At 39.3% G+C, this 13,574-nt stretch overlaps 1 protein-coding gene across 5 annotated transcripts in view; it reads left to right on the top strand.

The window, feature by feature from the left end:
• The window catches only part of KANSL1 (KAT8 regulatory NSL complex subunit 1), a 171,184-nt gene that overhangs the window by 115,038 nt on the left and 42,572 nt on the right, over positions 1-13,574 (top strand). For 4 of the 5 annotated variants that reach the window (XM_010816429.4, XM_010816426.4, XM_003587457.6 and 1 more), the window contains one exon: positions 11,023-11,127. The exons of the other annotated variant lie outside the window; for it this stretch is intronic. In XM_010816429.4, the coding sequence (XP_010814731.1) occupies positions 11,023-11,127 (105 nt within the window). The remainder of the gene's footprint in view (positions 1-11,022; positions 11,128-13,574) is intronic. 5 annotated transcript variants of the gene reach the window in all.

Genomic DNA, 13,574 nt, shown 5'->3' with positions numbered 1-13,574 from the left:
AGTTTGTATATCTGGGCTAACAGGGAACAAAGGAAGGTGGGTACGATTTAAGGTAAGCCATTGACCATACCTGCATAATTGTTATATATATGAAAAAGTGGTGATGACTGAGGGTTTTCGTCTTTTTTTTTCCTTTTTTAAACTAAAATGTGTTTCTGTTTTGCTGCTTAGCTTCCTTTGCTTTCTTGAGGAAAAATGGATTTTTTTCTGAAAGATAATTCAGGCAAGATTAGACTCTGGTGATTTCATTTTTTCCTTGTCCTATTTGTGGTGGATTGACTCCTACCATACCGCTTTTGTCTTTAACAGTGATGTTTGTATAATTTTTCTCCTGAAAAATCAAGTTATAAAAATGTCCTCTGCTTATTTGGGGTTTGACTGGGGGATCGATGTACATGGAAAAGAAATCCATTCAGCAAATAGTTGAGTGCCTCCTGTGTACCAGCACCGTTCTCCTTAGTGGCAACTCAGGGACAAATAAATATCTTCCTTTCGTGGTGCTGAATTTCTTGCAAGGTACTTTTGGTATTAGCTTGATGCAGTGAACTCCTGGACTGAACATGTGGGTCTAGATGAAGCATCTTCTGCTCCTAAAAATAAGTGTCATGACACTTTTTTGTCCCGCCTTAGTGCTGGTCAAAGCCTTAAGAAAACTGCTATATACTGCAATTGTGAACTGCATGCATTAAATTAATTAGTAGGCCAAAAGTTAAAGGGTGACTAACTGCCAAGATGAACAGAAGAGTGAGGGTTTGAAATAAAAGTTCTGCAGCCTCCCTAATATATTATATAAGTTTTTATTCCAAACATTATACTGGAGTGTTCTTTGAGCTTCTTCCCCAGATAGAGTTACATGTAATTCTTCAAAAGTTCATTGGAACATAATATAATTGAGGGCAAAGTCCAGAGGATTTAACCTTTTTTAAAATAATAATAATAATAAAAAAGGGTTCCCCTAGGATAGGGAACATATTAAATCTTGACTAACTTTAAAAATTAGAGCAAATGAGGAATTAAGCCTAAAAATATTCACAGAGGATGGTAAAATTATGCTTTCCTTAGCTCTTTTTCACTAAGAAAATTAAGTGAGATTTGCAGAATATCAGCTGGAATGGTGATTAAAGAAAAATGTCTAGGAGATGGCTGAATATGCCTATTCTGAAGAGAAAAACATTCTTGCTCAGTTAGGGACACCTCATCAGTGTCTGTGTCAAGACTTTTGTAGCCAATAATTAAGTGAGAATTTTCATATTTGAGAATTGGAGTCTCTTAGTAATAACTGAGATTATTAGAATAGTAGTCAGTCATATTTGTTGCTGTATCTATTATATTTGTATACAACTATATGTATTGTGTGTTTATATATGGTCCTCATTATAAAACTACTAGTAAACTCAAAGATGCTGTGGACTGTAAGTGGCACCATCATGTCACAGTTCAGTTGCTCAGTCGTGTGTGACTCTTTGCGGCCCCATGAACTGCAGCACGCCAGGCTTCCCTGTCCATCAGGGTAGGGAAGGCTCCATCACCAACTCCTGGCACCTACTCAAACTCATGTCCATCGGGTCAGTGATGCCATCTAAACATCTCATCCTCTGTCATCCCCTTCTCCTCCTGCCCTCAATCTTTCCCAGCTTCAGGGTCTTTTCAAATGAGTCAGTTCGTCACATCAGGTGGCCAAAGTATTGGAGTTTCAGCTTCAGTCCTTGCAATGAATATTCAGGACTGATTCCCTTTAGGATGGACTGGTTGGATCTCCTTGCAGTCCAAAGGACTCTCAAGAGTCTTCTCAAACTGTCTCACCACAGTTCAAAAGCATCAATTCTTCAGTGCTCAGCTTTCTTTATAGTCCAACTCTCATACCAATACATGACTACTGGAAAAAACCTAACCTTGACTAGACGGACCTTTGTTGCCATAGTAAGTATCTTTACCAGAGTCACAGCACGGATACTTCTGTTTTTGATGCATATTTCAGAGAAGTACTTTGGCAGTGTGCCTCAGTTTACAATCTCACAACCTGTGTGGGAAGATTCTCACTTTTGGTTCCTGCTTTATTCTTTAGCTCATAACTCAGTAGTAATGACAGCAGTTTTGTGAAATTATCAAAAGTCTTCTTATTGTTGTTCAGTTGCTAAGTCGTGTCCAACTCTTTGCATTCCCATGGACTGCAGCATGCTTGGCTTCCCTGGCCTTCACTATCTCCCAGAGCTCAAATGTGTGTCCATTGAGTCAGTGATGCTATCCAGCCATCTCATCATCTGTTGCCCCCTTCTCCCTTTGCCCTCAAACTATATCAAAAGTCTTAGCTATCTCTGAATATCTGGAAAGTGATTGATTTGAAGTTTTATGTATATATTGATTATCCATGGGTTTTTTAATCATTCAGGGCATAATGTTACTACACCAGACCTGGACTTGGTATACCATTTTTGATTCTAGTTCTGACTTAGCTGTCCTAATGTTGGGAAGAAAACACATATTAGCCTTAGTTTCATGGTTTATAACAAGACATTCTAGATTATAGTATTTTTTTTTTTTTGGTCTACAGTATAAATACAAGTCTTAAAAATTCTGACAGGAAGAATAAAAGTAGAACAATAATCGAAATAATATATCAGGAAAAATTACAGCTTTATTAAATATTTATATGATGTCTTTTGGAAACAAATGTATTCGTTTTCTGGGGCTGCCATACAAGGTTGCACAAATTGGATGGTAAACTTAAAACAACAGACATTTATTTTCTCAGAGCTCTGGAGGCTAGAATTAAATCAAGATGTAGGCAGGACTCTGCTGCTTTTGAAGATCTGAGAGAAAAAATTTCCTTGGCTCTTCATAAGCTTCTGGTGGTTGCTGGCAGTCTTTGGTGTTCCTCTTGTTTATAGCTGCATCACTCCAATTTCTTCCTCCGTCTTCTCTCTTAGTGTGTCTGTGTCTCCAAATTTCCCTCTTACAAGGAAACCAATCAAGTTGGGATTTAGGGCCCATACTAAATGGTTCTTTGTTCCTCTGTCTTCATTTTAGCTTGATGATGTTTGCAAAGACCCTGTTTCCAAATCAGGTCACATTCATAGGTTCTAGGTGACAGATTTTGGGGGGCAAGCACTAGAATTTTCCCCAAAGATAATTAACTTGTGTCTGATCTTCATGTATCACTATAGTGACAGAAGGCTTTGAACATTTACTGTGTGCTGAACATTGTACTAAACATTTTGCTGTTATTCACAAATTTAAAGATAAAGGGTCAAAGAGATCAAGTTCATGGTCATACAGCTAAATGAGTGCCGAGCTGGATTTGAGATTCTGACTGTCCTTCAAATTAGCACTTGCCTTAAATGCTTGACTGTTTTATAAGTTACTTAAATGGGAGATTTTTTTAAACTCCTGTGTTCTAGTAAAGAGATTGGTGTTTTCCTTTCCCATTCTCCAAAGTTAGCCAGAGTTCTACAGGCATTTTCATGAAATCTAGGTTTGGTGGTCAGCTGTACAGTTATAGTTTGTCTTTGGATGGGGAACTGGCAGGTAAGATTTTCTTTTTTGGATTTACTCTTTAGCATGTTAATTTCCTTAAAGTAACCTATTCCAGAAAAGAAAGTATTTGAGAACTACTGGATAAGTATCAATTTTCTCTTACAGGCTGGTAATTATTAGTCTGTTTAAGAATAGTGATTCCTGCTGCTCTTCGGAGAGTGGGTACAGTTACTAGGAGCTCTTCTTCATACTATTACGTCTTAACTTGCACATTCAATCAGCTTTTATTTTTAAAAAAGATACTCCCATGTATTAGAATGAGAAAGGAAAATAGCATCTGTACCATGAGTGCATATTATATACAAGTACATTCATGTGTGTTACTTAACGCAGAAAGCAACAGCTTACAGGCTTGTTAGAAACAGAGCTAAATTTGAACTCAGGGCTCTAAATTTATCTGACCCCAAAGCATTTCCTGTCTAATGCATTCTGCTGTGGAATCCTTTTCATCATGTCTCTTAAGCATATTTATTGAAGAAGGTCAACACACAAGGGACCAAGAAGATTCTGTTGGTAAGGGAGACTTCTTTCTCTTAACACACAATCTTCAACATTCATATCTAGTACAAAATATTATCTTTTTTTAATTTTTGTTTTGACTGATCTGTCAGATTCCACAGCCTTGCTAAGGATGAAAGTGTTAATTGGGAATGAGAGGTGGAAGAACTATGAAACTTATGATAGATAAGGTGCTGAATGGGAATAACCTGAAATACTTGTCTTCAGAATTGATGTAAAATAGTTGCAGTCCATCTTAATGGAGTTCTAAGGCCTTGTGGCTAGCCATGTCTTGCCTACATAGCCCAGGATGACCTTTACATAGCCCAAGACAATCTTGTGGAGTTGGTCTACAGTGTACCCACTGATCTATCTAAGATGGGCAGGAAAATAAGTATGTGAAATTGCATCTTAATTTTGCTTTACAGATGAAGAGGTGTTTTGGTTTTGTAGGGGTTTTTTCTATACAAATTAGTTTTTTCTTTTCTTTCCTTTTAGCTTGCTTGCTTTTGCCCTGTTTTGTAATCAGGCTTAGCACAGTTTCTGCTACCATTTCTTTCTTTTTCAATTTTACTTCCTCCCAGCGCCCCCCACCCCTGCCGCCCCGCTATTTTTAAATGTAGGATGTAGGATAGACTTGTATTTCCACAGAGAAATAAGTCGCAAGGATCTGTTAGGACTGCATACTACCATGAGCCTTCCCGATTTCTTTTGTCCTGTGTAGGAGTTCTGTAGGTCTGAACGATCCAGGCATGGTCCTGATTCTGACTTAGGGAGTGGTAGTAAAGGGTGGGGAGACTCTCCTGGACTTTTCACCTTGGCCTTAGAGTGCAGTGGTCTTGAGGTTATTGCCACTCATGGCTGATGCCACAGCCATGTAATGTTTACCCAGTGTAAACCCTGAATGCTAGGGAATCCCAGCTTCAGGTTGCCATGAGAGGTGTGGAGTGGAACCTTATGGAATTTTCTTCGCTCACAGCGACCTTTCCTTTCATGACTATTAACTGTATTAAGTCTATTTTAGGAAAACTTAAATAATCATGTAGACCTTGTTTCGGTCCGTCTCTCTCTTGGACTCTACCACTTTTCAGCTCTCACGTCACCTTCTATAAACTTCTGTTAGGGCACTGTCATTGTAATACTTTGCCTACCTGTCTGTCTGAGGTAGATGAAGGTAAACTCCATATGAATGGGATGTATTTTATTTATTTTCTTATTTTAGGATTTCACACCACCCAACACATTGTAGACATTCAATAAATGTCTGAATGAAATTTATTTCATTATTTATCTCATTTATTCACTTATTTCACTGAGTGAAAAGATTTTAGCTATTTGTATACTTTTTATTTACCCATCTTCCTTTTAGTTGCTTTTATCCTTTTTGGTTTGAGGTATAGTGTAAAGATGTAATGGTTGGTTTTGTATGCTATAATGAACATATCATAGATTTGGTGGTCAAACAAAGAATGCATATATGAATGGTGTCTACATCAGCATAGCACTTGAGTACATATTTACAGAAGTAGATTTGATTAAAACTAACGTGCATTGAAAAGACTTCTCAACAGATAGGAGTTCTATTGTTGTGGCAGAGGCTGGAAACCTTGAATGAGTCTCTGACTCCCTTCCATCCCATCCCAGGAATCATACTTGCTAACTGATTGATTCTGTCTTCAAATATATATATCCTAAATCCAATCACTTTGGTCTAAGCAGTTGTTCTTTCTGCTTCTCTGTTTGCTCTCCACTCATCTTTGTGTCAACAGAGTAGCAAATTGATCCTTTTAAACTGTAAGTCAGATCATTTCCCACTTCTGCTTGAAACTCCAGTGATTTACCATCTGAATATAAAAGCTGAAATACTCTGAAGGCCCTGTACCACCCCACCCCCACACTCAAACTCCACTCTTGGATTTTACTTCAGGCATACAAAATTCCTTACAGTCCTAAAACTTACAAAGCTGACTCCAGCCTTGAAACTGTTGCATTTGCTCTTCCTCCAGATATTCCCAAAGTTTGTTCCTTCTCTTTCAAATAATCACTTTTTCAGGGCATTTTACCCAGACTGCCTAATACGAAAGAGAACCTATTGCCACTTTTTAATTCTCTCACTATTCTTTAGTTTTTTAGCATTTTAACACTTTCTAATAGGCTATGTGAATCGGCTTCCCTGGTGGCTCATTGGTAAGGAATCTCTCTGCAAATGCAGGAGATGCATGTTTGATCCCTAGATCGGGAAGAATGCCATTTCCTTCTCAGGAAGGAAATGGCAACCTGCTCCAGTATTTTTGTCTGAGAAATCCCATGGGCAGGCTACATACAGTCCCTGGGGTCACAAGAGTCAGGACTTAGAGACTAAACACCACCAGTAGGCTATGTAAATTTTACTTACTCATATATTGTTGATTGTCTTTGTCCCACTATTAGAATTCTAAGCACTTTGAGAGATGAGTTTGGGCAGGGGTGGGCATGGGTAGAAGGATATGTCTTTTATCTTGTACCCCCAGCACCTAAAAAATGTTGGTGAATGGAGAAATGATGGCTTGATTTGAATGAATGAAAGCAAAAACAAAGAGTAACTGGTTCTAACTTTGTTGTTCAGTCACTCAGTCATGTCTGACTCTTTGGGACCTCATGGACTACAGCACGCCAGGCTTCCCTGTCCTTCACCATCTCTCAGAGCTTATTCAGACGCAGGTCCATTGAGTCAGTGATGCCATCCAACCATCTTATCCTCTTGTCATCCCCTTCTCTTCCTGTCTTCTTGCCCAACATCAGAGTCGTTTATAATGAGTTGACTCTTCGTATCAGGTGGCCAAAGTATTGAAACTTCATCATCAGTCCTTCCAATGAATATTCAGGACTGATTTTCCTTTAGGATTGGCTGGTTTGATCTCCTCACAGTCCAAGGACTCTCAAGAATCTTCTCCAACACCACAAATCAAAAGCATCAATTCCTTAGCACTCAGCCTTCTTTATGGTCCAGTTCTCACATCCGTACATGACTACTGGAAAAACCATAGCTTTGACTAGACAGACCTTTGTTGGCAAAGTAATGTCTCTGCTGGATCGATCTAACCCAGCTTGTATCCCTAGTTCTGCCTTGCCTTGGCCTATTGACATGACCTTCAACCTGCATCCTCCCTGGGTCTCTAGAATTTGATGGAGAATAAATGGTCTCTTCTAGGATTTTTAAAGCTTTCGCAGGAGGATGTCTTTGTAGTCTCTCAGATGCTTTTTGGAAATGATTGGGTAGTTTAAGGGAAAAGAATTTCCCTTTGAAAAATATTGTCTGTTTTATCTTGACTTACCTTCTCACCTAAGAAAAATTTATGGTGTAACTTTATATCTAATAGATTCATTTAGGCTCCTAGCTTTAATTAATAATTTAATATTTTCTCACTAAATGGAGTTTTTAACTTAAAACTAAAAAAAAATTATTGTACATTTTCTTTCTTGATGTATAACTCTGCTAGGGAATATGGGAGATACAAAAATATTTGTATTTTATCTAAGTCTTCAAAGACCTTACCAATTAGTTAACATTTAAGCAGAAAATTGAGGCAACAATAAATGAAATACATAATTTGGCCTAAGGTTCTGCTCCGGAAATGAGGTTTAAATATACAGGATGTAAAAATAAAATGAAGCTTTAAAAAGCCTGGCAGTGCGGATACAGAAAATAAGGAAGGGGTTTGGTTAACTAGGGACATTTTCTTGGAAGGAGGTGAGACTTGGCTTTGACAGGCTCTTTGAAAGGATACATGGCATTTTGGATAGATAAATGTAAGAAAAAGGCAGAAATCGGCATGAACAAAGACATAAGAACAGGTAGTGAATGGGTATTGCTACTTTGTTATAACCCCCACCTCTCAACACCAACAACTTCGTATACATTCAGGCATTTTCTAGGAGATAATGTGATTAGTGTCCAACTGTGAAGGTAGCTGGAGATAGCTAAATAAGGCGGGGACAGATTATGGAGGACTTTGAATACCAAGATGAGTTTGGGCTAACTTTACATAGGAAATGGGGAGGTGGTTTGGGCTTTTAAGCAGCAAAGATGTTGAATGCTGTATTTTGAGAAGGGAATGTTGTGCAAAATAAAATATTGCTTTTTTTTTTTTTTTTAACAGTTTTTACTTTGAAATGGTAAAGTTTGTGAAGTCTATTTTATGCTTGTGATTAAAACAAGAAAATACTTTGCAGGAGAAGTTTTTAACCAGAGAAACCCCATTCTGAAGGCTAGGGCCAATATTTCTTGCTTTATTAATAATCTCTCCCTCTTTTGAGGAGTCTGTACCCCATATTCTATATAGGCTAGGTATAGTCTTATTCCAGAATAGGGAACTGTTGTTTCTTTTACTGGAGATGGGGGCTGGGGGCGGGGGCTGGGGGGGATGGAGATCTGTTTTCCTTTCAAGCTGAGGTAAAATTCCATTGTTCTTTATAAGCTAACCAACACCCCATCCCTCCAACTCTCGCCATTGCCTTTACATCTATTTCATAGGGACTTTTGCATTAGGAAGAACCCGAGGGACAGGATCATCTGGTTCCATTGGCTCACAAGAGCCTATGTCATAATGACCTGAGGAGCTCCACTTGATACAGTCAGAATCTTTAGGCTCTAAAATCTATGTTTTAGGATGTTCTCTAGGAGATTCTGATGCTGAGTCAAAGGGTTGAGTCTAGTATTTTTCAGTTCAGAGCTTGCACTAGGACTTACAGGGAAGCTTTTTAAAAACAGAATAACCAGCTCCTTACCCCAGGGACTCTTAGTTGATTTGATGTTGGATCTGGGCAGCTGTAGTTTAGTAAGGTTTCCTCCAAGTGATTCTAATGCAAATTTACCACTTAGAGCCTCTTAATCAGTCAGATCTCCTTGTTTTCTCAACTAGAGAACCAAAGACACAAAGCCTGGTCTCTTGCAGGCCAGTCTTTGTGTTAACAGTGCCATACCTGATGCTGCCTGCCTCTATGTGCGTTCGTGGAAGATTCATTTGTGTTGTTTTGTTTGTTTTTCAAAGTAAGCTGTTTGGTTGGTACAAAAGTAATTGTGGGTTTCAAACCATGAATTTTAAATCATTATAACTAGGCTCAAACACATCTTTATTACTCAAAATAGGAACCATTACAATCAACACATTTTTGCCAACGAGAAATAAGTTTATTTCTGTAATGTACAAATCCTTGTTTGGGATTCAGTGAACTCTTGGAAAGCATTTTCTGCCTCCTGCTGGTTGTGGAAGCGTTTTCCCTGCAAAAATTTGTTGAGATGCTTGAAGAAGTGGTACTTGGTTGGCAGGAGGTCACGTGGTGAATATGGCAGATGAGGCAAAACTTCGTAGCCCGTTTCGTTCAATTTCTGGAGCGTTGGTTGTGCAGTGCGCAGTTGGGCCCAGTCTGTTGACCAGTGCTAGCTAGCTTCAGGCAATGCAGTTTTCATTGCATCTTTTCGATTTGCTGAGCATACTTCTCAGATGTAATGGTTTCACCGGGATTCAGAAAGTGTAGTGGATCAGTTGGGCAGCAGACCACTAAACAGTGACCATGACCTTTTTTTGGTGCAAGTTTGGCTTTGGGAAGTGCTTTGGAGCTGCTTCTTGGTCTAGCCACTGAACTGGTCATCACCGGTTGTCATATAAAACCCACTTTTCGTCACACATCACAGTCCAATCAAGAAATGTTTTTTTGTTGCGTAGAATAAGAGAAGGTGACATTTCAAAAACGATTTTTTTTTTTTTAATTTTCACTTAGCTCGTGAGGCACCCACTTACGAGACTTTCCAGTTTCCTTCAAATGCTGAACAACTGTAGAATGGTCGATGTTGAGTTCTTTGGCAACTTCTCATATAGTCCTAAGAGGATCAGGTTCGATGATCCTCTCAGTCGGTTGTTGTCACCTTCCGATGACCGACCACTATGCTCCTCATCTTCAAAGCTTTCCTTTGCAAAACTTCTTGAACCATCACTGCATTGTACTTTCATTAGTAGTTCCTGGGCCAAATCCGTTGCTGATGTTGCAAGTTGTCTTTGCTGCTTTACAACCCATTTTGAACTTGAATAAGAAAGTCCCTTGAATTTGCTTTTTACCTAAAATCATTTCTATAGCCTAAAATAAATATAAAATAAACAGCAAGTGATAAGTCATTAGCAAGAAAACATAAAGCGAGAAATGCACATTAAAATGATGTATAATGTAACCACATTCATTTTAAGAATGTTTTCCAGTATCAAATGGCAAAGTTCAACAATTCCAAAAACAGCAATTACTTTTACACCAACCAAATAACTTCTGCCTTTAAAACCAAGCTGGGCCCATCCCAGCTATGGAAAGGATTTATGGGATCATTTAAAATTTCTTTTTATATTTATTATTATCTGGGATGAATGTAAAATCTGAACTTGAAATTGTGGAGCAATAACCTAATCTAGAGTGATGCTTATGCTTGTGAGAAATGTGTGTTTGGAACAACTCTGTAAGTTTTTGGTTTCTCATATACTTACTGTAGAGACTGTTACACCTCTGTGTCACCCAGTGGGTGTGGTTGCTCAATAGAGTTGGTTTAGCTCCTCATTGTAGTACTTCTAGTTCTGTCATCCTTTAGCCACATTTGTGATCAAGTTAACTAGAAAAAACTGCATTGCTGCTGTTAATATGGTATAGTCTGGTTGGTGATATAGGATAAGATACCATATTCTCAAAAAGACTCCAGATCTGGAAAGATGCTACAAGCCATGTCGGTTTGAACATTGATTTGGAAGAAAGGGGAAGCTTGGGTTTGAGTCTTACTCATGGCTATTGCTAGGCTTTTGTTGAAGTCACTCTTGGGAGAGCAAAGCTGTGCTGGTGGTCTGTTTTGTTTCAGAACCACAGGATAAAGGAAGGGCCTCTGACAAATCAATCCCCTGCCCCTAACTCTTGATATTAACTCCAATTAAATTTGTAACTTACACCACTTAAGCTGTTTTTCTCTCTGCCCTGCAGGGGTTGATAGTTCTTGGAGAGGCGCCTCCCCCAGAGCACACAACAACAGACTTACTTCTTCCACTTAGTTCTGAGGTGAAGACAGATCATGGGAATGATAAATTGGTAAGTATAAAAGACAGAAAGGGGGAAATGAGTGAGAATTTGGGGTATAGCTTCAGCACAGTTTATTCTCTGTAATAAGGATCTTTACAGTGGCTGAAGGAGGGTGGCTGTATCGCCTTTTATAACTTAAACTCTGAATTCCTGAAAGGGCAGCACAGTGTCCCTCATGCAGTTGTGTCAGATCAGATCAGATCAGTCGCTCAGTCGTGTCTGACTCTTTGTGACCCCATGAATCGCAGCACGCCAGGCCTCCCTATCCATCACCAACTCCCAGAGTTCACCGAGACTCATGTCCATCGAGTCAGTGATGCCATCCAGCCATCTCATCCTCTGTCGTCCCCTTCTCCTCCTGCCCCCAATCCCTCCCAGCATCAGAGTCTTTTCCAGTGAGTCAACCCTTCGCATGAGGTGGCCAAAGTACTGGAGTTTCAGCTTTAGCATCATTCCTTCCAAAGAAATCCCAGGGCTGATCTCCTTCAGAATGGACTGGTTGGATCTCCTTGCAGTCCAAGGGACTCACAAGAGTCTTCTCCAACACCACAGTTCAAAAGCATCAATTCTTCGGTGCTCAGCCTTCTTCACAGTCCAACTCTCACATCCATACATGACCACAGGAAAAACCATAGCCTTGACTAGCCGGACCTTTGTTGGCAAAGTAATGTCTCTGCTTTTGAATATGCTGTCTAGGTTGGTCATAACTTTCCTTCCAAGGAGTAAGCGTCTTTTAATTTCATGGCTGCAGTCACCATCTGTAGTGATTTTGGAGCCCAGAAAAATAAAGTCTGACACTGTTTCCACTGTTTCCCCATCTATTTCCCATGAGGTGGTGGGACCAGATGCCATGATCTTCATTTTCTGAATGTTGAGCTTTAAGCCAACCTTTTCACTCTCCTCTTTCACTTTCATCAAGAGGCTTTTGAGTTCCTCTTCACTTTCTGCCATAAGGGTGGTGTCATCTGCATATCTGAGGTTATTGATATTTCTCCCGGCAATCTTGATTCCAGCTTGTACTTCTTCCAGTCCAGCGTTTCTCATGATGTACTCTGCATAGAAGTTAAATAAGCAGGGTGACAATATACAGCCTTGACGAACTCCTTTTCCTATTTGGAACCAGTCTGTTGTTCCATGTCCAGTTCTAACTGTTGCTTCCTGACCTGCATACAAATTTCTCAAGAGGCAGATCAGGTGTTCTGGTATTCCCATCTCTTTCAGAATTTTCCACAGTTTATTGTGATCCACACAGTCAGAGGCTTTGGCATAGTCAATAAAGCAGAAATAGATGTTTTTCTGGAACTCTCTTGCTTTTTCCATGATCCAGCGGATGTTGGCAATTTGATCTCTGGTTCCTCTGCCTTTTCTAAAACCAGCTTGAACATCAGGAAGTTCACAGTTCACATATTGCTGAAGCCTGGCTTGGAGAATTTTGAGCATTACTTTACTAGCGTGTGAGATGAGTGCAATTGTGTGGTAGTTTGAGCATTCTTTGGCATTGCCTTTCTTTGGGATTGAAATGAAAACTGACCTTTTCCAGTCCTGTGGCCACTGCTGAGTTTTCCAAATTTGCTGGCCAACTTTAAAATTTTAAAAGTAGCTTCGAACTCTGAAGACAGCGCAGCCAGAGCAGGTACAACATTATGCAACCTTACTGGAAATTAGGAGACCGTGCGGCTCTGATGCCTTTTACAACTAAGGTAACTGGAAATTTAACTTACAAAGATGTTGAAAATGCTGTCTGAATTACCTCTTTAATTCTGTAGTGAAGATGAAGCCATTGTTCTTTCATAATCTTTTGTATCTTTAGAGCCTAGGTCAGACCTCCATCTTAATGATTCCTTCCCTTTTTCTATTTCTCCCAATACCAAAATTAATTTTTCCTTCTGAATTCCAAGACCACTTTTTATTTCTTTCATTTTTAAAATTTTCCCCATGTCTTGTTTTTTATTTAATCTAACTAAAACAAATAGATATGTATATGAATGAAGTTGAGTTTAGACTTACAGAAAAGTTGCAGAAGCAGTACAGGGTCCTTGCATGTTTCTTCGCCCAACTTCTCCTCGTGTTAACAGTTTGCATAGCCATTGTTCAGTGTCAAAACCAGGAATTAACATTCATACAGACTACAGATTTTATTCCCCTTTCACTCATTTTCTCACTTATGCGTGCATGTGTGCGCGCCCCCATCCCCCAATTGGTCCAAAACCCTATATTCCGTATAGTGGTTTACATCTCAGCCAGTGTGTGAGAACACCTCAGTTTTTGTCTTTCATGACCTTGACCCAACTGTGCTGGTAAGTTATTTTGTGTAATGTTGCTTAGATTGGAGTCACCAGATGTTTTCCCATTAAAGGTTATGCCTTTTTTTTTTCCCCTGTAGTAATATCATAAAAGTGATACTATCCCCTTCTCAGTGTACCATAATTAGGGGTACATGATAGTGGTGATAGCTT

The sequence above is a fragment of the Bos taurus genome, chromosome 19, assembly GCF_002263795.3.
Source record: "Bos taurus isolate L1 Dominette 01449 registration number 42190680 breed Hereford chromosome 19, ARS-UCD2.0, whole genome shotgun sequence".
In the NCBI taxonomy this organism is placed as follows: Eukaryota; Metazoa; Chordata; class Mammalia; order Artiodactyla; family Bovidae; genus Bos; species Bos taurus.
Note: the sequence above shows the minus strand (reverse complement) of the source record. Positions and strands in the feature narration are given on the sequence as shown.